Consider the following 25568-nt stretch of genomic DNA (forward strand, 5'->3'; position numbering starts at 1 on the left):
TTGATACCAAGTAATAAGTAAAGTAATTGTATTACTTTTTAAAGGAGTAGGCTGCCTAATCAGTAACAGGCTAAGTAACCAATTACACTTCCTGAGTAGCCTACTTGCCCAACACAGATTGTGACATAAAAGTTGTCAAGAGTATGAATGAAGAGAGCTGGTTACAGTGGGAACAGACAGACTCAGCACACAGCGTTCACATTGTTCGGGCCATTTAAACATTTTATTCCCTGTTTCAACATGTGCAACAACTGAGTCTGACACTAATTGACAGTATCGGTACAGTTCTTGTCAAATTGTTACCAGTTGACATGGTAAAACTGGGGGAAATACAATGTATGGTTACGGTAACATCTGTAAATGTCTCACAGCATGAATACAACACTATAATTGAAAAAAAATGCAAATTTTCTTAAATGTTGACAAAAACCAAGAACTTCAATACACATTCTGTATTGTCTTTCCATGTCATCACCTATAGATCATCCAGACAGCTGAGCGGTGATAACCACAGCGTTTTTTAAAGAGGACATTTCACACAAATTGGAACTGCGAGTATACATTACACACTACACATGAAAACAAATCATCTGTTGTAGTATTCCTGTGACCCTGGCTTACACTGAAGAATATCAATAACTAATCACTCTTTTGTTTTACATGCACACAAAAATATATAATTTATATGTATTTTAAAGTCAGAGTTATCATCAAGAACTAAACTAAAAATCACAAAAGTGTGCAAAAAACGAGTATTATGTGATTGTATATTTGTATGTTTGTTTTATTCCTTGAGTAGTAAGTGAATAAATCTGTGAGTTTGAACCCAGGCTTCATTGTGTAAAAAGGCTATCATATGAAAAGTCAAGGAGCACTATCTGATTAAAAAAAAAAAAAAATCTACTTGAAGCTAATATAGATGGAGACAACTATATTGTGTGCCATTGTGTGTGTGTGTGTGTGTGTGTGTGTGTGTGTGTGTGTGTGTGTGTGTGTGTGTGTGTGTGTGTGTGTGTGTGTGTGTGCGTGCGTGCGTGTGTGCGTGTGTCCTGTCTAGGTAGGATGTTTGGGCCACTGACATTTTACAAGAGCCCCTATTCATCTAAAGTATTCAACTCCACTGTCATGCCCTCAAGTTGAATTTCCATCTAGAGTGATTAGGATGAAATATGTTGTAGGGACCTATGTTGTCTGGCCATCTGCAATGACTCAAAACACTCCAACCAGTACAAGAGGCACACCTTCAGGTACACTCATCCCTCAAGTGTCCAGTAGAGGTCGCCAGGATCCAAACCAGTGACATAGCCGCCAGTCAAGTTGACAAGATAACAGAGACATGGAGCACAATGGAATGCTGAGCAGCACAAGAAGAAGTAACCAGATTTCTGTATTATTTCTATGGTTACATTATAATTTTAACACATTTTATTCCCACATTATACCTTTGCATGGCTATCTCTTGCTGCTCTCCTCTTTCAAACTTAGCCACCATTGCTGGTCATGCTGACCGCGGAGCCCGCACCACTCTGGGGATCCAAGCCCAACCTCTGGAGGTCCAAGCCCATGGCTACCAGCATCTGGAGCAGGGTCAGCTCCTGCTGGGTGGCCTGGTCCACCAAGGCCGGGCAGGTGGGGTTGCACTGGGGCCGCTGGCAGTTGTCCACCAGGTGGAAGGGACAGCCCTTCGTGAGGGTCCTGTTGTTGCGGTTGGCCTCCTGAAGACTCCTGTCCCAGCACTGCAGGGCCCGCGGCAGAGAGGTGCCTTTCACTTGGAAATCTATCCAGTTACTAGACGAAAGAAAAAAGGAGCCAGAGTGAAAGGAGAGGGGTGAGAGATAGGAGAGATGCAAAGAGACAAGAGCAAAGAGAAAGAAATGCAAGGAAAGAGTGGACTGACAGTTAATGAGAAGGTGGGAGGATGGGGTTAGCAAACAACAAGGGGGAGAGAGTGATGTCTGCTATTCCCCTCATAAATTATCCTGTTCTGTTACCCAAATTAAAACAATATTATTTGAAAATTATAAACAGAAATGGTCAGAAGAGGTTTTGTGTAAACTAAAACTAAGAATGTATACAGTCTGATTAAATGTACAGTATACCATCCAGGGCTCTATGTGTCACCCTTAACCTGGCCAGAGCTCAGAGGTCAGAGGTCAGAGGTGCTATCTTGCCTCTGGCTCTGGAAATTGGACACAGATACTCAATCCCAGGTGATAGAACGTGTCACCTGTGTGATCTGGGTGAGGTCGAGAATTAAATGCACTTTTCGTTCTACTGTCCATTATATTACAATCTTAGACATAGGCTTCTTCTTTAATTTCATTTGAAGAATGTCCTTTTGTCCATTTGCTTTCCATGTCTGATGGTTACAGACGTCAGTACCTGTTTACTGAAAAAGTGTTTCAGCTAGCTCAGTTTGTGATCAATGCCTCCCAACAGTGTAGGAGGGTGCGTTATGTGTGATGAGTTAAAAGGACAGTTATGTTCCATAGATGTCCGTTTTAAAGAGCAGGCCAATGTTCACATTTGATTTGATATTGTTTGACATGTATGGAGGTGTCTCATATCTGTCCATTCTCTCATGATGTTAATGTACTACTACTGCTACTACTATTACTACATAAGCCCTCTCTTCTCTCAAGGTTTGCAGTTTAACTTGGCAGCCAGTGTCTCAATCGATTCCCTAAGTGTTCATCTCACCACTGACAACACCATAACCAATATGTCACAGCGTTGGATGACATCACAGATATGTCACAGCGTTGGATGACATCACAGAATTGCAACTGTGAAATGATTGACACCACAGTTGGATGGGCAGCTCTTCCCATAAAGGAACATAACATGTCCCTCAAGCTCAACACAACACACCCAACTTAACTCTAAGCCACGGCCTACAAAATAACTCTTCAACCGGAGGCAGAACTCGCCATCTTCGGCTGCTGGGAGTCCTCTCTGAACTTCCCTACAGCTGTCCAACTGTCTCTGACACAGGGGACAACTGTTGCCGAGAAGCTCATTCTGCAGGAATGGAAGTCCCCCTCTCCTTCTTTTCAATTGTGGTTGGTGGACATGATCTCTGTTATACAAAGGGAGAGACTCAGGTTCCTGAGGACCAACTCAAAAGATTTTTAGTTATCTGGGACCCGTTTTTGGCCTACCTGGTTATGGGCGACGGGTGAGTCGCCCCGGCTGGTTTCTCATGGTCCCCTTGCGTGGGATCCCATGCACAACATCTCTTAGAAGCACATAGGCACCTTATGCGGTGGCTGGTAGCACCACGTTGTGATATTGGAACGTCGATATATATGTATGCTTTGTTTTTCTTTCTTTTCTTTTCCTGCGTCTGAGTTTGTTTGTTTGTTTGTTTTTGTTTTCTTTGATACTCTGAAAATTGAAAAATAAAATATTGGAAAAAGAAACCCACACATACCCAACTTAACACAACCCTTTAGACACAGCTGAGACTCCGCCCCTTGCCCTGGGATTGACCCGTCAATGTCCATATGCACGGTGTGTAAAGAGAGACACAGCGAAAGAGGAGGAGGGGTTAGTGAAAGAGGAGGGGTTAGTGAAAGAGAAGGGGTTAGTGAAAGAGGAGGGGTTAGTGAAAGAGGAGGGGTTAGTGAAAGAGGAGGGGTTAGTGAAAGAGGAGGGGTTAGTGAAAGAGGAGGGGTTAGTGAAAGTGTGAAATGGCATTCTGTGACACGCAGAATGCGGCGTGATGAACGAGCTAACAGAAACAGCAGCATGAGCTCATGAGGTAAAGATGGCCACTGAGAGACGGGAGGGAGGGTGGCAGGAGGGACAGCTTATACTATAGGGTCAAATATCCTTTCTTACCTTTTGGTGATCAGTGTGTGGGAGAGGCAGGAGGGAGCGAACACAGCCCTGAAATGCACACAGCAGAAGGCAGTCATCTCTCAAGTTAAGTTAAGTTAAGTTAAGTTAAGCCCTGAAACGCACACAGCAGAAGGCAGTCATCTCTCAAGTTAAGTTAAGTTAAGTTAAGTTAAGTTAAGTTAAGCCCTGAAACGCACACAGCAGAAGGCAGTCATCTCTCAAGTTAAGTTAAGTTAAGTTAAGTTAAGTTAAGTTAAGTCCTGAAACGCACACAGCAGAAGGCAGTCATCTCTCAAGTTAAGTTAAGTTAAGTTAAGTTAAGTTAAGTTAAGCCCTGAAACGCACACAGCAGAAGGCAGTCATCTCTCAAGTTACCGTAAGTTAAGTTAAGTTAAGCCCTGAAACGCACACAGCAGAAGGCAGTCATCTCTCAAGTTAAGTTAAGTTAAGTTAAGCCCTGAAACGCACACAGCAGAAGGCAGTCATCTCTCAAGTTAAGCTAAGTTAAGCCCTGAAACGCACACAGCAGAAGGCAGTCATCTCTCTGGCAGCTCTCTCATGTTTACTGGACAACAGCACATCATATATCAATTCGGCCATAATCCATCCTTATTTTTCCTCACCTGATGCACATTAGATATTATTGCGTCACATTTTTTTTATTTTCTATTGTGACTAGCTGGTGTGGACTTGGACTCAAGGCAGACTTGAGACTGAATTTTGACTTGTAGTTTCAATTACTTGAGAAGGTTTCTCAAGTCTTGGCAAAGGATCTTGTGCATGCAAAAATCACTTTGATTGAAAGTTATTCCCCAACCCCCCCCACCCCACCCCCACCACCACCACCACCAGACACATGTAAATTCTGTTTTCTCACTTTGTATGGAATGATTTAATTTCAAATTTACAAATCCTCTCAGACCTCAAGCCTCAAGACTTTTGACTGACTTGAGACTGAACTCAAGCAAAGTTGGCTTGGTCACACCTCTGCTACTTTGTCATTGTGACCTGCTAAATGGCATAATCTTACTCTTCCAAATTCAAGTTGGTGTGAACGTACGTGACGTCTCTGAGGGAGATCTTCAGCTCCTTGCCCAGGTTCTGCATGTAGACCCACTGCTGCTCCGACAGGCTCTGCCCTCCCAGGTAGATGTTCTCCACTCTCAGCTGCTCCTCGTCAAACAGCCACTGCACCACAAACAGAGGGGCTACAGGGAACACAAAGAGTGCACTATTGAGAGGACATGTAGTAGCACTGCGAGCACCACTAAGACACTTTCACTAAAACAGTGATCCGTGCTAGGGCTGTTGTTTGCATACAGAGCTTTGCCTATTTGAATGTATAATATCTGTAGGCTATTTGTATACATTTGAACTAGCGTACACAGTCCCAATGTTCAGCATATCTGGGAGTCAATCCACTTTTCAACTCCTGAGTAAATTAAACTAAAGACTTGCAAAATGAGTAAATTGTGTGAATTCACTAGGATTTCAATGACTAGAAGTTAGCCCAAGGAGAGAATGTAGTGTATATACTTGGTAATAGCTTTCACTCTCTCCTGTTATCTCCCCATCTACAGTACATTATATTATCCTTGTGCTGTTCATGTCAGCTACGTCGAGTCACATTTTCAGGGGGGGGGGGGCTGCACACCAGCAAAAAAGGTTTTAGCAGCCATTCACAGGTCAAGGTAGAGCAGTGTTTCTCAACCACTGGGCCGTGGCCCACTGGTGGGCCTCAGAGTGCCATCTAGTGGGCCGCGGAGGACCTCTCACATCAAGATATCACAATGATAACCTATCAATTATTTGGGAAGGTGGTCCTCAGAAATGTTTTAACAATCAGAAGTGGGCCTTGAATTCAAAAAGGTTGAGATCCCCTGAGGTAGAGTACAGTTAGATGATGGCAGGCTTAGCAGGCACTCACAGGTCAAGGTAGAGTACAGTTTATGGCCAAAGAAGCACTGCCACTCCTCTCCTCTCTTATACAGCTGCCGACATCCATCAGGCACTACCCCATTCCACAGCCTGAGAAAACAAGCAAAACAATCTGCTGGTTAATCCATTTAACACACGACATATTGTCAAATCAAATGGATCAAAGTGGTCATTTCAAAGTCTACATATTGTCTACCTGGGTTATGAAAGTGATTCTGATTTGTGTATGGGCTGAGAAAAGAACGCAAGGTTTCTGTGTTTTTACCTGAGTCCCCTCTTGATAGCATCCTCAGGTGAGCAGGAAACGGTCTCTGGGCAGTGAGGTGACCTCTGCTGTTTACTTTCTAGAAACCACCCGGAGTCCACCAGGCCTCTGAGCTGAGCCTCGACACCAAGCTGCTCCAGTTGAGTGGAGACCCTCTGGATGTTCAGCAGAACACCTGTCCCCCCGGCGCTGGAACGGAGCCAACAAACTGATTGAATGATTTGGCTTTGAGAGTGACATTTTGGCTCTGCGTATCAGAATGGTCCTACATGCCAACTAACAGCAGGGCGGTAAAAAATTAAGCAGCTTGCCATCCGACTTAACAGTGGGTTCTGTTTTTAGGCGCTGAGGGTGTCCCACTGAACATGTTGCTATAAACATGGGAAGAATGTTCACCATTACTGGGCAAGGCCTTTTGAATAGACATTAAGTCATTGTTCACAGTAAACATCTTTACGGCTGACAACAGGATGTCACCAAACTATAGGGCCTCTCTTAAGTGTGTCCCAGAAGTGGGCTGGGATAGAGCCAGAGATGAGGTTGTGTGTTTGGGTCAGCAGCAGAAGAGAACGAGGGACTCAAAGAACTCACCTTGTGCCACTCAGCATGACAATCTTGGCCTGCTTGAGTCCTTTGGGGACGAGGTCTTTGATGACCTCGCGGATGATCAGGGATCCCATGAAGGTGTACTCGGCTAATAAAAAAAACAAAACAGACATCAACTAACTGAACGGAAGAGTTTCATGAAATGTGTTTTTGTGGCTTAAGGAGGCCGAGGCATAGATCTGTTATTGGTACGAGGGGCTTAACTGGAGGGATCCCTATGCCACCTGGAGAAACACCTTACTTCCATTTCTGTCTCTTTCCTTCTCTCTTCCCTGGCGAGACCTAGCGGGGGTTGGGGCAGGCCCAGTCCCACTCCATACATCACTGGAGCAGTATGGGATGAATCTGCAGAAAGAAAAGGGGACAGTCATACCCATTAGACTAAATGTATACACTTGTGTTGCTGCACAGCACAGGTACTTTAAGATCATCCTTCAGAGCAGCTCAGCTTGTAGGTGGCTTCTTCACTCACACACAGCACAGCATCTCATCATTTCATGTCACAGAAAATATAGTCTATAGCTAAATAGATAACAGAAGACAACAAACACAAGGAACAGACACAACCAGTGGTGTAGTGGTCCCTGGAGAAGTGGGTACTGTAGACTGTCATTTACGCCACCCCCCCCCCCCCCCCCTTTTTTTGAGAGAGAGAGAGAGAGAGAGAGAGATAGAGAGATAGAAAGCAAAATGTGTGACTGTTCCTCTCTTGACAGTAACAGGTTTCATTTAGAAAATCCACAGGATGTTTTATTTTATTATTCTCGTGAATTCCTGCCCAGCTCGATCTGCTCTGTGTTGCTTCACGCAACTCAAAGAGAGAAGCGGCGAAAATACAACGGCCGATTTGTTTAGTGGAGCAGAGCAGAGAGCCGCCGCTTCAGGGACGCCTCTGCCGGTGGACACAGCTAGGCGTTCACTAGACAGGCTGCGAGAGCGACCAGCTCCGGGTGTCCACCTCGCGGTCGTAATGCAACGTTTCCTGGTGGAATCTCAATCTGCCGTTAGAAGTGGGTTCATCTCTCGAGACAGAGAAAAAAATGAAGCACACTAATTGAATGGAAGCGCATCAGAGAAGATTTAGAAGTGAGTAGACGCAAAGCCATCTGAAAAATAAGTAGGTAGACGGCGTCTACCTGTGTCTACCCTCCACTACACCACTGGACACAACCATAAATACAAACAAAAATGTGTACGCAAATACAAGTCAAACAAACAATGCAAAATATGTCAGTAAAGAAATTAGAAATTACGCACATAGCAAATACAAGAGTAAAATAATACAAACATGAAATAGTTGAAACAAACATCCACATAAATTGAACAAACCAAGGATTAGAATGAAGTTAATTTAAGCAACTCAATCGAAACATCTAGAAGCTGCATAAACAAAATTGATTTCCTGCAGCCTTAATGTGAAACCATTTGAATGTCCTCTTCAAATGCATGTTCAATATGGGAAGAAGTCCCACTCAAATGTGGCGGACATGATTCATCTAGTTGACAGAGACCCACACTGACCTATCAAGTCTTGTCGGGAGTCTTTTAGGACTTTGAGGCATGGAGACCATCCGCATGAGTCACTATGATGCATACATTTGAAGAAGAATAGGCCTCTGAGAGGACATGCATGCATGCAGGCTACTCACACTATATTTGTGTTATGCCAGTGGGGGTTTTCCTCAGCTTGGGAAGACAATATTCCACTTCCTGTGAATCAAGGAATCAGACAGTCGACAGATGTTTCTCTCTCACTGAACATCAGGCAAAACAAGTCACACAACAAGTACCCTACAATATAATGGGAACATGTGTGTCGTGCATTCTCAGCATCGGGTCGGCTGACCTACCTCTTCTTGTCTGGGGCCACCCCGTTGAGCTCATGAGTCGAGGGATATTTTGGAACCTGGAATCACAGGTCTCTTTGTTGTAGCAGCACCAGCCACCTAAAAATAAGAGACTAATATTAGCTGTTCACATCCGGCACAGAGAGGGAAACCCCTCGTTAAGAGAGGGAAACCCCTCGTTAAGAGAGGGAAACCCCTCGTTAAGAGAGGGAAAGCCCTCGTTAGCACATCATGGAGGCCTGTGAGGAATGAGGAGGGAATATCTAGAGGAATGCACCTGCAGCCCGGCTTGCTAGTGTAACAGCGTTGTGTAGTGTTGTGTAGGTGGTGCTTGCAGCAACCCATGTTGAGGGCTTTCCCAGGGGTGGACGCTAACCACTGCACCGAGAGAGCTAGCTCCCCTGGCGGAGCTGATTAACGTGCCTTTATACTGGGGGGAGTGAGTTTAACCAACCTACTCGCTACCACTCGGGACTCACGAGGAATCGCATTCATTCGGTTACACTCACTCCACACCCACTGGGCATCCGGGTTCACGGCATCAATGTAACGGCGTTGTGTAGGTGGTACTTGCAGCAACCCATGTTAAGGGCTTGCCCAGGGGTGGATTCGAACTGCCGACCTTCGGCTTGCTGGACGGACACGCCAACCACTTCACCAAGAGAGCTAGCTCCCCTGGTGGAGCTGATTAACGTGCCTTTATACTGGGGGGAGTGAGTTTAAACCAACCTACTCGCTACCACTCGGGACTCACGAGGAATCGCATTCATTCGGTTACACTAGCAAGTCTGTCCATTCATTTGATGCTGTTCAAAAAGAGGACTGATAGGCTATACCACTTACCGTAATTGCCAACAGCAACTGATTGGTTAGTTCACAGTGACATTCAGTTTCTGTCTACTAGTTTCTCTTCCACATGCATCTAGGTTATATACAAAGTGACTGTTACAACATGCATCTAGGTTATATACAAAGTGACTGACTCTGGCTTGACTCTATCAAGGCCAATTAGCCTTGTGGGCCTACGGCTTACAGTAACACAATCATAAATGGCTAACTGCCTATAATGAACTGGAAAATCCTGTCAGAGGAAGTCAGGTCAAATGTCGCGCCAGAGCACAAGCCAGAAATGTCCCCCTATCCGAAGTCCATCAGAGTGACAAGCCGCAACCGAAAAAGGAGAAAAAGAGAAGAAGATGACGAGACCGAGTAAGACGACATCCCCATCAAAATTCCAATGGGGGCGTCACGCCAAAACAAGCTGACCTTTGGGGACCAAATTAACCAGTTGCCTTTTTAAATACTCACCTTCCAGAAATAACAGCCACCGGCGGCTTCCTCTGAACTCCTTTAGGTAAAACCTGTACAACCACAAATAAACAGGAATGAAGCGATGGCGCATAGAGAGCAGCCATGTATGGACACACACTGACACTCCATCTACAGTAGGTTTGGAAATCAATGTTTCTACTTAGAATCGTATGAAGCACCAAGCAGACAGCCAATAACAATCAGTCAAACCAAGTCAAAATGTCAGTATCAATGTGCAGTCCAAAGCATGAGTGACAACAAACCACCAACGATGTGTTTGGAGGACTTGTGGCAGCGGAAGACGTCATTAAAAGTCAACATTTATTTCACAAGATAACTGCCCGGTATTTTAGGGAAACAAGTGTAAGGTGCGGGATGTGAGAAAGAATGCGGTCCAGCACATCTCACCCAGCTGGTGTTCCATCATTACAGGTCACTTGGGTGTTCTTGAGGAAGTGCAGCCTCATATCGTCTGCCTGTTGTCCAGCAGCTCTAGCTCCTGAGCTGCCCTCCCGCCCGGACTCGGCTGTGCCTCCGGTCTCCACCCGAGGTTGGGAGTCCTCCTCTGGGGGAGACTGAGCCACGTCCCCTCCTTGGCTCGCAGCCTTCCTGGAGGGCTTGCCGCCAGATTTGGCATTGCGGTTGCTCTGACAGCAGATCCCCCCGAGCAAAAGCAAGAAAGCAACCTGGCTTAGTATCTTCATATTCAAGCCAGCCTAAGAGAGAAATGGGACATAATTGAAAGAGGACTGAAACGTAAGATGATTACTCTTTCATAATGTCACTTTACACAAACGAGTTAGAAAACATGACAAAGACATGACAAATCTCTGTTATTTATGACCTAATCTTCATCTTTTAGTGATCCTATGTCCACGTAGTGTTGATAAGTACATCATTTCTCCAGTTGGAAGTCAACCTACCTCTTTTAGAAATCAGCTTTGAAGATCTTTTGCAGTGGGACCACGGGGACAAGCAGCTGAGGACAGAGAGAGAAGTTCAGAGCGCAGCGAGGTGTGAGAGGAAGATGCCAGGCATGGGCAGTGATGAAGGCTTGACCAGGTTTTGATGAAGCCTGCAAATCAGCACTCAGCTTTATAGTGCCACCATATGGTTTTCTCTTTGAGCTCCTGCCAGGAGGAGGCACACGTAAGCTGCTGACAACACACCGCGAGGGGAGGTACTGGACGGGAAGAAAAGATAACACACGCGTCTCCTCAACATATTTCAAGTCTTTGCACACACCCACCACCACGCACCTACCCACCTGACCGTGGCCTAACAACAAGCGCTCCCTCCCCCATCCTCTCTTCTCTCATCCCCCCCACCATCCACCTCTGATTGCCAGTGTTTTGATTCAAACATCTACATGGTTGGCATAACTGCATAGCCCCTTCGTGCGGTATGCGACCCCGAGGTCATTGGAGCACACACCTCAAACGCTCTCCGACGAGGGAATGAATAGTCCCGTATGGGTTCCTGCATGGTCAACAATTTAGCAGACACGCTCAAGGTACAGGTGGCGGACGCACCCAGTCTACGATCTAAGTTCACAAAATGTCTCAAACTCATTTGCATCAATAACAAAAACAGAAATGAAGTTGTCAAATAACATTTTCTCCTCAACATCTGAAATCTATTTGGGGGGGGATAACATGACAAGTAGTCTACAAGTTTCATTTTGTTGCTTTTATAGGCCACATGAAAAAAGATCAAAGTGGCATTTACTGAGTAAATAATGAATAAATGATGAAGCTACTTGGATTCTTTAATCACAAAAAATGATCATCGGAGTAAATCGATGATGAAAGCCATTGGATTTGCTGTATCTCTACACATTAAAACATTCGAACACTTGAAGTTAGTGGTGCAAATTCCCATGTCAGTTATTACTGCATTGACTAGGAGTAGAATATATATATATATATATATATATATATATATATATATATATATATATATATATATATATATATACAGTTAACAGTTCAAATTCAAATAAATATTTCCCCTTGTTATGAATATCTGTGCGATATAGCATGCTACAATATAGATGACTAGTTCCAATGCAATTGCATCTCGGTGCACTTTGCTGTGAGGTTACCATTTCCCATGTTATGAGTAAATATATCTGCAACTGAATGGAGAATCTATTAACTAATATGATACAGAATGATTAAAAGGTTTTTGTGCAATGCGTTGATAAGGCATCTTTACCAAAGGCTGTGTTCCAGGGCAGGTCGGCCTCTCCAGACTCCTGGATGGCAGGTTCTTCTGAAGGAAGAGGCCGGTTATTTGAAACCCATGTCTCTGTCCCCCTGGGATAGCTGCAGGGTGACGTACCACCGATCACTGAGGGGATCACGAGCCACGGAGCTCTAAAATTCTCATCAATGAAATGCACACCATCCTGACTTGTCAATCAAAGCCAATAATGATCTCCTGGGAGGCTGCAGGGGCTGCATGGGCCTGGAGGGACTGCATGGGTGGCTGGAGATCTGGGAATGGATCAAGCACAGTGAGGCCTACTACACATACAATATAATAGAGGCAATAAATGTACAGTTCATATCCTCCTCTGTCATAAATTAGATCGGACACATGTAGTAGGCTACACATGCCACAATTGGATTATAAAATATCACAGGATTGCAGAATTTCAATGTCAGGGCATACATAAAAACATCGCGATTAGGTCAAAGGTGCAGCGTAAAAACACCCACCCGTGTTCTGGGTGATGACATGAGAATCAGGAGAATATGTTTGTCTGCAATAATCAGCCATTTCAAGGCTAAAAAACAAGGTAGACAGATTTATCAAAGTTTGTCTCATTGCCTTGGCAGAAACAAAGAAAAGGGTATTTTTGTCTCATTCTCAGGCGTTTCAGGCTATTTTAGTTACTTTCAACTAAGGCCAGAAAGAAAACAAAGCAACTCAGAAATATGCCTGCGAGAACGTATGTGCCTACGCGCAATAAAAACCAACCCTAATGACACCACTATACTGAATTTGATCTACCGAGCTGAACAATTGTTCATTCCTTCAGGTGTCTTGAAGCATGCACACCACCATCTGTATTCCCAGAAATCAATGCAACAATGTGTTTCACAGATACCTCAAATAGCTGAAAAACAAAAAAACTTGCTGTAAATCTATCACCTTTTTGCCAGAACGTCACGAACAGAGAGATGGCATTGCTACTATTTTGTTTTTTTTCTTTGATATGGGAATGGACAGAATGATAAGTTTTTCAGAACAGGGCTCAGATCAGTGGTTTAATGCACACTTGTGTTCTAATCTAGAGACCTCCTGTGGTTCAACTCCCAGAACCTGTCAAGGGTCAAATGTTACCCCTCTTAGCACCTATATCGATGCACACACGCGCGCGCACACACACACACACACACACACACACACACACGCACAAAGTGTGAAACCTGACGCACTCCTGATCATCCAGGAGTCTATATTACATTTGTTGCTTTACTTTTGAAAAACAAACATTTTGCATAACCTGCAACAGAACGTTCTTGAGACCTGCTGAACTTTCACCCTGACAGGGGCAATGGCTTGACCCCCTCGGGCAGCATAGGAGGCATACTTTCTCCCCCTATGTTGTTCTTTTTCACAGCCAACCTCCAAGGTCAGGGCACAGACACCTAAAGCCCGGGTGGTCCGGGCACTTTGTCTGCTGAGCATGTGTGTGTCATCGCCAGCCTCATGGAGCTGAGGGCCCGGGCACTTTGTCTGCTGAGCATGTGTGTGTCATCGCCAGCCTCATGGAGCTGAGGGCCCGGGCACTTTGTCTGCTGAGCATGTGTGTGTCATCGCCAGCCTCATGGAGCTGAGGGCCTCATGGAGCTGAGGGCCTCATGGAGCTGAGGGCCGCGAGCGAGAATATCTGTCGGCTGATAGCTTCAAAGAACAACGCGCCAGAGAGAACAGTCATATGCTGGATTCTTCCGACCGCACCACAACACAGAAAGGTTGCGACCCGCTGGTAACAACCCGCATGAGCAGTATATGTCCACCAGATGCTGTCCATATGGGTGTCCAATCAGTGAACACTACATGTTGAAGTATCCCAAGCAGCTACGCCGTATCAAGAATGAAATGTAAAACCTTCTGGAGGGTCGGGATTCATACCACAAAGTAACGTAAGCCCACACTGCAGCTCCCGCTGCCACGTTGCGTGTAATTTGACAATCTGCTTCAGCGTCACACTGAAGCTTGGTTGTCACCAGCAGCGTGGGGCACGGCTGCAGAAAGAGGCCATGAGTAATAGGACAGAAGAGTGGCACCTTTATGAGCTGCGTGGAAAGCAGCCTCAGGGGGAGAGATATGAGTCCTGGCCAGAGTAACATTTAATCAGCAAAGACGACAGAGGAGGCCTTAGCGGGACCGGTGCAAAGTGCTGGACAGCCACTAAAGAAGACTAGCAGGTGGGGCGGGCAAAGCTAGCCCTAAAACCAGGTGTTAAGAGGCCTAGCGTGGTAACCTTCTGCAAACGGCCCATAATGCATCAGTGTGATCGATAGAGGAGGGGGGCGATGGCAGGGATCTGAGGTGTTGGAGTCGTGGGGGGGGGGGGGGGGGGTGATGTAACAGGCGTAGAAAAGGGTAGCTGACAAGCGAATACGTTTCGTGTGCTGCGAGAGGCTGCAGAAGAGCTCATTTTGCTGCGCCCCTCAACACCAACAATCCACCCTGCCCACCTTACTGACATGCCAGACACACCTTCATCACAGAAAAATATGTTCCGCCTCGAGTATGAAGTATGAACAACACAACCACAATCCTAGACAAGTCAGCGAGCTAATGCATTATGTAGAATGACGAATGGTCAGATTAGGGGACTAATAAAAACGCAGCAAGAACTAGGTATGTGCAACTTTGTGTAAATAAATCCATACACTAAAGAAAATTAATTAAATTCAGGTGTGAAGTGACCCACTCATCCAGTGCCAGATCATCTATACCACTCCCTTTGCCACTGTCCTCTTACCTAAATGAGCCACGGCTTCTGGAGGGGGGACATTGTGTCTGGAGGGGGGACATTGTGTCTGGAGGGGGACATTGTGTCTGGAGGGGGGACATTGTGTCAGTGAATAGCTTCTGGAGGGGGGACATTGTGTCAGTGAAAAGCTTCAAGTGTCTTTGGGGTTCATGACACAGTGGCGCAGCAACGTGGCCTTGGAGTCATGCTGGGTGAGCCTCTAGCCTGTCACTGCAGTGATGCATGCTGGGTGATCAGCCTCCAGCCTGTCACTGCAGTGATGCATGCTGGGTGAGCCTCCAGCCTGTCACTGCAGTGATGCATGCTGGGTGAGCCTCCAGCCTGTCACTGCAGTGATGCATGCTGGGTGATCAGCCTCCAGCCTGTCACTGCAGTGATGCATGCTGGGTCAGCCTCCAGCCTGTCACTGCAGTGATGCATGCTGGGTGAGCCTCCAGCCTGTCACTGCAGTGATGCATGCTGGGTGAGCCTCCAGCCTGTCACTGCAGTGATGCATGCTGGGTGAGCCTCCAGCCTGTCACTGCAGTGATGCATGCTGGGTGATCAGCCTCCAGCCTGTCACTGCAGTGATGCATGCTGAGTGATCAGCCTCCAGCCTGTCACTGCAGTGATGCATGCTGGGTGATCAGCCTCCAGCCTGTCACTGCAGTGATGCATGCTGGGTGATCAGCCTCCAGCCTGCCACTGCAGTGATGCATGCTGGGTGATCAGCCTCCAGCCTGTCACTGCAGTGATGCATGCTGGGTGAGCCTCCAGCCTGTCACTGCAGTGATGCATGCTGGGTGAGCCTCCAGCCTGTCACTGCAGTGATGCATGCTGGGTGATCAGCCTCCAGCCTGTCACTGCAGTGATGCATGCTGGGTCAGCCTCCAGCCTGTCACTGCAGTGATGCATGCTGGGTGAGCCTCCAGCCTGTCACTGCAGTGATGCATGCTGGGTGAGCCTCCAGCCTGTCACTGCAGTGATGCATGCTGGGTGATCAGCCTCCAGCCTGTCACTGCAGTGATGCATGCTGAGTGATCAGCCTCCAGCCTGTCACTGCAGTGATGCATGCTGGGTGATCAGCCTCCAGCCTGTCACTGCAGTGATGCATGCTGGGTGATCAGCCTCCAGCCTGCCACTGCAGTGATGCATGCTGGGTGATCAGCCTCCAGCCTGTCACTGCAGTGATGGATACCAGCGAAGGGGTCACGCCATGCTCAACTCCACAGTAGGGCCTCGGTATAAGTCTCTCCACTTGATCGACAATACTATCGCACAATGCCAATTGCAAACACAGCTGCACAAACATGGCTAATAAGGACAGATACACACAAATCAATGTCACACTCATACCTAGTTATCCACTGTCATTGTTAAATAAAAACACGCCTCAGGTCTTTAGAGAATATAAAATCTACACCCCGCAACCTTTTGAACATATGCTCCAGAAATATACTGAGCACAGTATGGCAATGTGATTGTGGATAGCAATAATTTGCTACATGGAATTAGATCTGTGAGATAAGTTTAATTCCTGCACATATTGTAATTTACTAAAGTAGGCACTGCGTGGCCTCGCCCATAGCTCGGCCTCGCCTGCCCTATATTGGAGCACACGGGTCTGTGTGTGTGTGTGTGTGTTGCTCACAGAATGTTATTGCATCAGTCACAATGCCTCCTTCTGTGTGTGCCCCATTATGATGTCACTGATGACATCATCAGTGTGTGTCTGTGTGCGCGCGCGGCCCCCTATGACAGCACTGATCAGTCTTGTCACAATGCCTCATTGTGTGTGTGTTTGCGCCCTTATGACATCACTTTTGACATCATCGCTGATGACGTCATCACTGATGACATCACATTTTTAGCTAATTAAAAAATCCGGCTCTGTCAGGTCACCCGCATGGGTGCCCTTTACACACCCTGATGGTTTCAGCCCGATCGCACGTAAAACGGCATAGCTGTGGCCGAACACAGAACTTGAAACAAAGTCCACATACTCAATTTTATAGAGTAGCGGGGACCCCCCTGTGATTTAGGCCCCCCTGGTCTATAACAGGACATCATCACTGATGACATCATCACTGAACTTATCAGGCAGGAAGAATGACATCACTGATGACATCATCACTGATGACATCACATCATTAGGTAATTAGGCAAATCACCTAATTAAAAAATCCGGTTCCATCAGGTCACCTGAACGGTTGCTCTTTACAACCCCTGAAAGTTTCAGCCCTATCGCACATAAAACGGCACAGACAAAATTCTGCTCACACGCACGCACACTTGTCAAATTATAAAAGGATAATGGATATATGAATATATTAATAAGACATAAGTCATTTGTGTGAGTATCAAGGTCACGTCACACTCAGGTAGTACATATCGATACTGCAAAGAAACCAACAAATACCGAGTGCATCATCAATGCAACAAATTCATAGAAAATGGGTGTGTGGCGATACAGTGAAATACAATGTATATGATTTAATTCCAACAATAATTAATTGTTTTTCCCAAACATTGACTCCAGAATGCTATATTATGTTTTTTTTAATCTTATAAATTCTATAGTAATGAACCTTCCTCGAAGACTGACCTTGGCGGTGGGTAGGTGGCGGTTTGGCCCCTAGTAGACAGCCAGTAAATCACAGATTCCAGCTGAGGTGATGTCAGCCCTTTGCATCATGTGTTGTGGCTTCAGACTGAGGACACGTGGGCACAGCTCTTTCAGGGACACACTCCCCCCAAACGCCTGTGAGCCTCCAGATTGACCAGAGGGATAACTAGTCACATGTACAGTACATCTTTCAGCAGAGCAAAATACCATGGAGTCACTGATACTCTACCAGCAAAAAGACATGATTCTTAAAGAAGATTGAGATTTAACTAAACCACTCTTCAATATTTTCTTTTACATTTGAACATTTTTCAGACCAACACACGAAGAAAGAAAACAAAGACGGACAGGCGCAGACACAGGAAGGGGGGAGAAAAGAAAGAAGAAAAAAATGCATATACATCATCGACATTCAACAATACAAGATAGCGCCACCAGCCGCACAAGGTGCCCACGTGCCCGCAAGGGGCAAGGGGTCCACGAGAAACCAGCTGGGCGAGTCACCCGTCGCCCCTGACCTCGTCAAGATAGGCCAGAAACGGGTCCCAGACAGTTGATTTTTTTTTGTGAGTTGGTCCTCAGGAACCTCTCCATCTGTATAACAGAGATAATGTCCGTTAAACACAACTGAAAAGGAGGTGAAGAGGGAGACTTCCATTCCTTCAGAATGAGTCTTTTGGCGACAGTTGTCACCTGTGTCAGAGACTGTTGCACAGCTGTAGGGAAGTTCAGAGAGGACTTCAAGCAGCCGAAGATGGCGAGTTCTGCCTCCGGCTGAAGGGTTATTGTGTAGGCCTTAGAGCAGGGGTTCCCAACCTTTTTTGTGCCAAGGACCGGTAGATAGATGGAAAAAAAAGTCGCCGGTTGTCAATTTTAATAATATATATACTATATATATATATATATATATACTGTATAATATACAGTATATATATATATATATATATTTTTTTTTAAATAAACATAGGCTATAATATTATAGGCTGTGTGGTAGTTGAAACATAGTTTCAAGTTGACCTTTTATTTATGTTTGTAAAAAAAATGTTTGTAAAAACAAAAGAAAAAAAAAAAAAAAACTTTTGGACCGGGCTCGCGGCCCGGTACCAAACGCGTTGCGGCCCGGTACCGGTCCGCGGCCCGGTGGATGGGAACCACTGCCTTAGAGTACCAATCAAATATTTTGGCCCAGAATCCAGTTAGTGAAGGGCAGAACCAAAAGGCATGAGACAGTGTGACCTCTGACACCTGTCACACAGTGGTGAGACAGAAGGGTAGATCTTATGCAACTTGTGCTTAGAATAGTGAAGACGATGAGCGACTTTAAACTGGATCACCTGGTGTCTACTATTAACTGAGCAGAGTTGTATCACAGGCAGACTCTTATCCCATATAATGTCAGATAAATCAATACAAAGTTCCGCCTGCCACGTTTCTCTAATCCTCTCATACCGCTTTCAGACAGACATGGTTCTGGTTCTGGCTCTGGCTCTGTTCTGGAGTCTCAGAACCTTGGTGCTTTCTGGCGAACCAGCCCGCGTTCACACCAGTTTAAGCGGAACCAAAGTGGGATGACGTTATACTGTAGTCCTTCAGTTTTTTAAGTTTATTAATTATTTGGTCTGGCGTTCGAGTGAACCCAGCCTTGGTCATCTCTTCCGCAAGTTCTGCATACAACTTGCTCTTTCTTGTACTGCTTTCTAAGTTTTCTTGAAATTCGGTAGATGCCCAAATCGCCACTAAACTTTTCAGGTTCCAAACCAATTCTTTTTTGGTCTGGTTCAAATTTGGGTTGGGATCCGGAACCGGCACGGGGCCCTGCCGGTGTGAAAGCCCTATCAGTGGAGGCCATGGTGCAGTTGTCGAACAGACATACAAATCTAGAAATGAGATGCTTGGAGTGGAGGGCTCAGCAAAACATAGAAAAAGCATGCAAGCATGGATCGAACATAATCTCTGACTTGTAGGTAACTGAGCCAGTGAATATTGGGCAACTCAAATTTCCTCTTCATAAGATCAAAGGATGCAAAATTACCATTTATGCATAGGTCTCTGATGGAAACCAGGCCCTTCTCACTCCAGGCATGGTAGGTTTTGTCTGACAGTGAAGGTAAAAAAGAGTGATTAAGACAAATTGGTGTTTGGACAGAAACATCCGGTAGACTCAAAACACTCCTAACTTGGTTTAGAATTCTGACAGAGCTCTTCACAACAAAACCCAAACCCTGTAAAGTCCCAGGCTTCTCCAGCCTAGAAAACAAGCAGAGAGGAGCTGGCAATAGAGCCAGCCTCCATCTTTAGCCACAAGGGTGCCCCGAGAGTTAAATTGCCAGGAGTCCCTTGCTGCCCTCGGCTTTTGCAAGTGAATTTTCGAAATTCTATGGTTCTTATAATTCTAGATGTAGGACAGAACTATGGTGTCTGGTTCTTAAAAAAAGCCGATGTTAGAAAGATGGGAAGGTTTTGACGCAGATAAAGGAACCTGTGAAGTGAAACCATTTTAACTGAGTTTATATGGTCAATCATGGACAAAGGGAGGATTTTCCAGTTTTCTATACATTGTTTAAAGGAGAATTCTGTTCTTTTTTCGCCCCCGGACCTTATTTCCAGCTTAAAATATGATGTTTTACTCGCCCAGATAGCTTTGGTTTAATTCTGATCGCCATAGAAGATATTCAGGTCCGAGTAGAGTCTGAACTGGCCAAAATGTGGCATACGTAGTACACACTGTAAATAACATATTTTCTGCAATGTAGTGGTTCATATCCTCATTAATATCTCGTCCATATATGAACGTGAATCCGTCTAGTCTCCTCCGGGCTGCCTCGGGCAGCTTCGGTTTCCTCATCCGGGGTCTGTAAATCCAACAGAGGCATTCCTCCTCCTGTTCTCGGCCATGCAGCGGTTGTTCGTCCCTGGCCTGTTGTTCCTCTCTCTCTTCGTCCGCTCTTATTTAGTTCAATTTCGATTAGCTCTTCATCCGTTGTTCCGTCAAGCCGATAGTCGCGGGAAAATGACCCCGGTGCACGGTGCTTCCTGGTAGACAATAGCCAGGTAGACAAAGGAGTCAGAAGGAAACTCAAGAGACTTCAGCGGGACTTGGGGCGAGAGTTGGATTCACAGACCCCGATGAGGAAACCGAGGCTGCCCGAGGCAGCCCGGAGGAGACTAGACGGATTCACATTCATATGGACGAGATAATATTATTATGCACCTATTTTATTTTTGTTGGATCCCGCATACGTCTGACATATTACATGAGTGTGGGTCTGTTCGCAGCCGTACCGCACCTGTTACATTAGCCCTTAGGCACGAAGGCCGGGTTAGGGATCATAGTCACCTTACCATCTCCTGCAGCAAACTGAGTGCACAAGGGGTGGACAGAGAGTGCATGTAAGTCGCCAACCCCGAGGCTATAGCCAGTAACGACACTGTCTTTAATGACAGGTGCTTGAAGCTTGCCTCCTGCAGTGGTCCAACGGGGGTCCTTGAGCCCCTCCAGGGCCACAGTCAAGTCCCACGAAGACACCAGGGTCCTGGAGACATGAGGTCCTGGAGACATGAGGTCCTGGAGACATGAGGTCCCTGCGGGTGCGGGCCCCCCTCATAAGACACCAGGGTCCTGGAGACATGAGGTCCCTGCGGGTGCGGGCCCCCCTCATAAGACACCAGGGTCCTGGAGACATGAGGTCCCTGCGGGTGCGGGCCCCCCTCATAAGACACCAGGGTCCTGGAGACATGAGGTCCCTGCGAGTGCGGACCCCCCTCATAAAAACACGCCCCAGGTCCAAGACCCAAATGGCCAGTCGATAGGGCTGCCAGATAGACCTTTAAAGTGGAAAAGGCTCTGGCCTCATCAATTAAGTCCTGTAGAAAAACCACAATGGCTTTCGCAGAACAAAGATGAGGATTGCGGCCTTCTTTTTGGCACCAATTCTGGAACAGCTTCCATCTGTGACCATACAAGGTTCTGGTGGAAGGAGCCCCTTGGTTCTGGATAGTGGTGAGCACCCTAGGAGGCAGTGTTAATTTCGTCTACGAAAACTATGACTAAAAATGTTCATCGACTACCTATTTTCACTGATAAAAACTAAAACTAGACTAAAACTATGAAGGATACAAATGACTAAAATGTGACTAAAACTAATAGGGATGTCAATTTTCGGTTAATTTCACTTTCGATTAACCGACGCTAATAATCGATTAACCTATCGGTTAATTCATAATTTTTTAATATAAATTTTTTTTTTTTTTTTTTTTTGTGTGTCTATTTACTCAATGAACTCATGCCCAAACAAGGCGTGTCTATTTAGATGCTGAAATGTTAATGCTTTTTGTGTTAGAATTTCTAACACAAAAAGCATTAACAAGCATTAACAAAAAGCATCAACATTTCAACACAAATTCTTTTTGTGTTAGAATTTCTAACACAAAAAGCATTAACATTTCAGCATCTAAATAGACACGCCTTGTTTGGGCATGAGCTCATTGAGTAAATAGACCAAAAAAAAAAAAAAAAAAAAAATTTTTTTTTTTTTTTTTATATTAACTGATAGACCGACAGCAATAACCGAACAACGACGTTAGCGACGGTTAATCGATTAACGGTTAACCGTTGACATCCCTAAAAACTAATAAGCATTTTAGTCTAAAGACTAAGACTAAAACTAAATCTAAAATAGCTGCCAAAATTAACAGTGATGGGAGAGTGTAGGCTAGAGCTATCAAACTGGTAAGGAATCTGGATATTACACAAGTAAAAGTGTTAAGAGAGTTAAGCTTTGCGGATTTCAACGCGATACAACCTGTCAACCTTGATTCCAATTTACAATGCCTGTATTGGCCTAATTGAATTAGTTTAAAGACAGAAAACATTTTGACTAAAAGTAATAACTAAAAGTTGACTAAAATGTAATGAATTTTCATCGACTAAAACTGGACTAAAATGTTTTGCGTTGTCATCGACTAAAACTAGACTAAAACTATCAAGGATAGAAATGACTAAAATGTGACTAAAACTAATAAGCATTTTCGTCCAAAGACTAAGACTAAGACTAAATCTAAAATAGCTGCCAAAATTAACACTGCTAGGAGGGAGATTTAGCCACTCAGGGACCAGGCCCAGAGTGCTAGGTTCTCTGGATTTGGATGGAACACTGTCTCCCCTCCCTGTGACAACATTGTGCTGTGCGTTGGGAGTCACCAGGTCGGGATGCGCAGCATCAGATAAATCTCTGCTAAGCCAGTGCATCGCTGGCCACAGCAGGGCTATAAGAATGATCCCTCACTCTGTTCATGATCATGATCCATGATGGTTTATATACGGCACTGTTGTTGTGTTGTCCCATATAGCAGTGGCTTTCAAAGTGGGGTCCGGGGACCCCCAGGGGTCCCTGAGTGGGTTCCAGGGGGAAAAGGGGAATCATTTATTTTCATTATAATTCCATCCATAAGTAACACGACATAATGACTATTTTGGTCATGGGTTTCATACACTTTCTGTAATAAAACATTTAAAAGCAAAAATCACATCAGATGGGAGACCCTGGGACAGAATCTTATCAAATGGGGGTCCGTGGTTTAATTTGTGTCAGTTTAGGGGTCCTTGAGGTGAAAAACTTTGAAAACCACTGATATAGAGTAAAAGCAATCCCAATGTAATGTTTTTTCTAATGTCCACTGTCATTTGACCAGTCATATGCAGATTCTGAAAGTTAATAGCTGATGAATGGTTTGATGACAGAGATCAGCATATTTGTGTTTTGACTCGTTATGTTATGTGAAGATGAAAATAATACTTTATTTACACAATAAAAAGAGATAAAGAGAGTGTAAATAAGCCAGAACATTTAACAACGTTACAGTGTGTGATTCTTCGTTTTTGTTCTCAGCCGTCCCTCAGCCCCAAATCCTGAGGCCAGTAACAAAAAAGTACCCCCTGCAAAAGCTGCTCAAATACCCTCGTACCCCTTGATAGAGACGAATCACTGTTCTAAAGCATACAAACAATGACATCACACTACAGGTATTGTATATGTATAGCCCTACAACAGTAAAAATGTTTACTGTTGACTATTTATAGTGCTGCCTGTGAGTGTTTTCAGCCCAGGCTGCTGAACATGGACAGTTGACCTGGATAACCAGAGGTACATGTCATGAAAAGCTCCAGTGAGTCACTTCAAGCTAATGGCCTCTCACTTCTGGGAACCTCTTGTTAAAGGTTCAAGGCAATGGATACTCTGATAAGCTGGCATATGATCCTGACATACAATCAAAGCAGGAATCCCAATCAAATTTATGGTGACATGACAGTTAGCATCTGTGTTAGCTTAATCATCCAGTGCTGTCAGCGGGGGTGATCTCATCAGATCTGATTATGTTCCCAGTGCCCAGGGCACAGCAAAGCTTAAACATATCATGTCAGGATGTGATGTTGTTCCCAGGGCACAGCAAAGCTTAAACATATCATGTCAGGATGTGAAGTTGTTCCCAGTGCCCAGGGCACAGCAAAGCTTCAACATATCATGTCAGGATGTGAGGTTGTTCCCAGTGCCCAGGGCACAGCAAAGCTTAAACATATCATGTCAGGATGTGAAGTTGTTCCCAGTGCCCAGGGCACAGCAAAGCTTAAACATATCATGTCAGGATGTGAGGTTGTTCCCAGGGCACAGCAAAGCTTAAACATATCATGTCAGGATGTGATGTTCCCAGTGCCCAGGGCACAGCAAAGCTTAAACATATCATGTCAGGATGTGATTATGTTCCCAGGGCACAGCAAAGCTTAAACATATCATGTCAGGATGTGAAGTTGTTCCCAGTGCCCAGGGCACAGCAAAGCTTAAACATATCATGTCAGGATGTGATGTTGTTCCCAGTGCCCAGGGCACAGCTAAGCTTAAACATATCATGTCAGGATGTGATGTTGTTCCCAGAGCACAGCAAAGCTTAAACATATCATGTCAGGATGTGATGTTGTTCCCAGAGCACAGCAAAGCTTAAACATATCATGTCAGGATGTGAGGTTGTTCCCAGTGCCCAGGGCACAGCAAAGCTTAAACATATCATGTCAGGATGTGATGTTCCCAGTGTCCAGGGCACAGCAAAGCTTAAACATATCATGTCAGGATGTGATGTTCCCAGTGTCCAGGGCACAGCAAAGCTTAAACATATCATGTCAGGATGTGATGTTGTTCCCAGTGCCCAGGGCACAGCTAAGCTTAAACATATCATGTCAGGATGTGATGTTGTTCCCAGAGCACAGCAAAGCTTAAACATATCATGTCAGGATGTGATGTTGTTCCCAGAGCACAGCAAAGCTTAAACATATCATGTCAGGATGTGAGGTTGTTCCCAGTGCCCAGGGCACAGCAAAGCTTAAACATATCATGTCAGGATGTGATGTTCCCAGTGTCCAGGGCACAGCTAAGCTTAAACATATCATGTCAGGATGTGATGTTCCCAGTGTCCAGGGCACAGCTAAGCTTAAACATATCATGTCAGGATGTGAGGTTGTTCCCAGTGTCCAGGGCACAGCTAAGCTTAAACATATCATGTCAGGATGTGAGGTTGTTCCCAGTGCCCAGGGCACAGCTAAGCTTAAACATATCATGTCAGGATGTGATGTTCCCAGTGCCCAGGGCACAGCAAAGCTTAAACATATCATGTCAGGATGTGATGTTCCCAGTGCCCAGGGCACAGCAAAGCTTAAACATATCATGTCAGGATGTGATGTTGTTCCCAGAGCACAGCAAAGCTTAAACATATCATGTCAGGATGTGAGGTTGTTCCCAGTGCCCAGGGCACAGCAAAGCTTAAACATATCATGTCAGGATGTGATGTTGTTCCCAGAGCACAGCAAAACTTCAACATATCATGTCAGGATGTGAGGTTGTTCCCAGTGTCCAGGGCACAGCAAAACTTAAACATATCATGTCAGGATGTGAGGTTGTTCCCAGTGCCCAGGGCACAGCTAAGCTTAAACATATCATGTCAGGATGTGATGTTGTTCCCAGGGCACAGCAAAGCTTAAACATATCATGTCAGGATGTGATGTTGTTCCCAGAGCACAGCAAAGCTTAAACATATCATGTCAGGATGTGAGGTTGTTCCCAGTGCCCAGGGCACAGCAAAGCTTAAACA

At 45.3% G+C, this 25568-nt stretch overlaps 1 protein-coding gene across 1 annotated transcript; it reads right to left on the reverse strand.

Moving 5' to 3' along the window:
• Positions 1–1481: 1481 nt before the first annotated feature.
• On the reverse strand, positions 1482–10520 carry notum2 (notum pectinacetylesterase 2; the record flags this gene model as incomplete). The annotated part of the gene is made up of 11 exons (XM_083656317.1): positions 10219–10520; positions 9808–9860; positions 8503–8598; positions 8302–8362; positions 6894–6997; positions 6638–6740; positions 6047–6235; positions 5771–5871; positions 4904–5051; positions 3844–3891; positions 1482–1788 (listed from the first exon to the last, which is right to left on the reverse strand). The coding sequence occupies exons 1-11, from the start codon at positions 10512–10514 to the stop codon at positions 1482–1484; spliced, it is 1506 nt and encodes a 501-aa protein (XP_083512443.1). The 5' UTR covers positions 10515–10520.
• Between the last annotated feature and the right edge of the window lie 15048 nt (positions 10521–25568).

Source organism: Poromitra crassiceps (assembly GCF_964638095.1).
Source record: "Poromitra crassiceps genome assembly, chromosome: 19".
In the NCBI taxonomy this organism is placed as follows: domain Eukaryota; kingdom Metazoa; phylum Chordata; class Actinopteri; order Beryciformes; family Melamphaidae; genus Poromitra; species Poromitra crassiceps.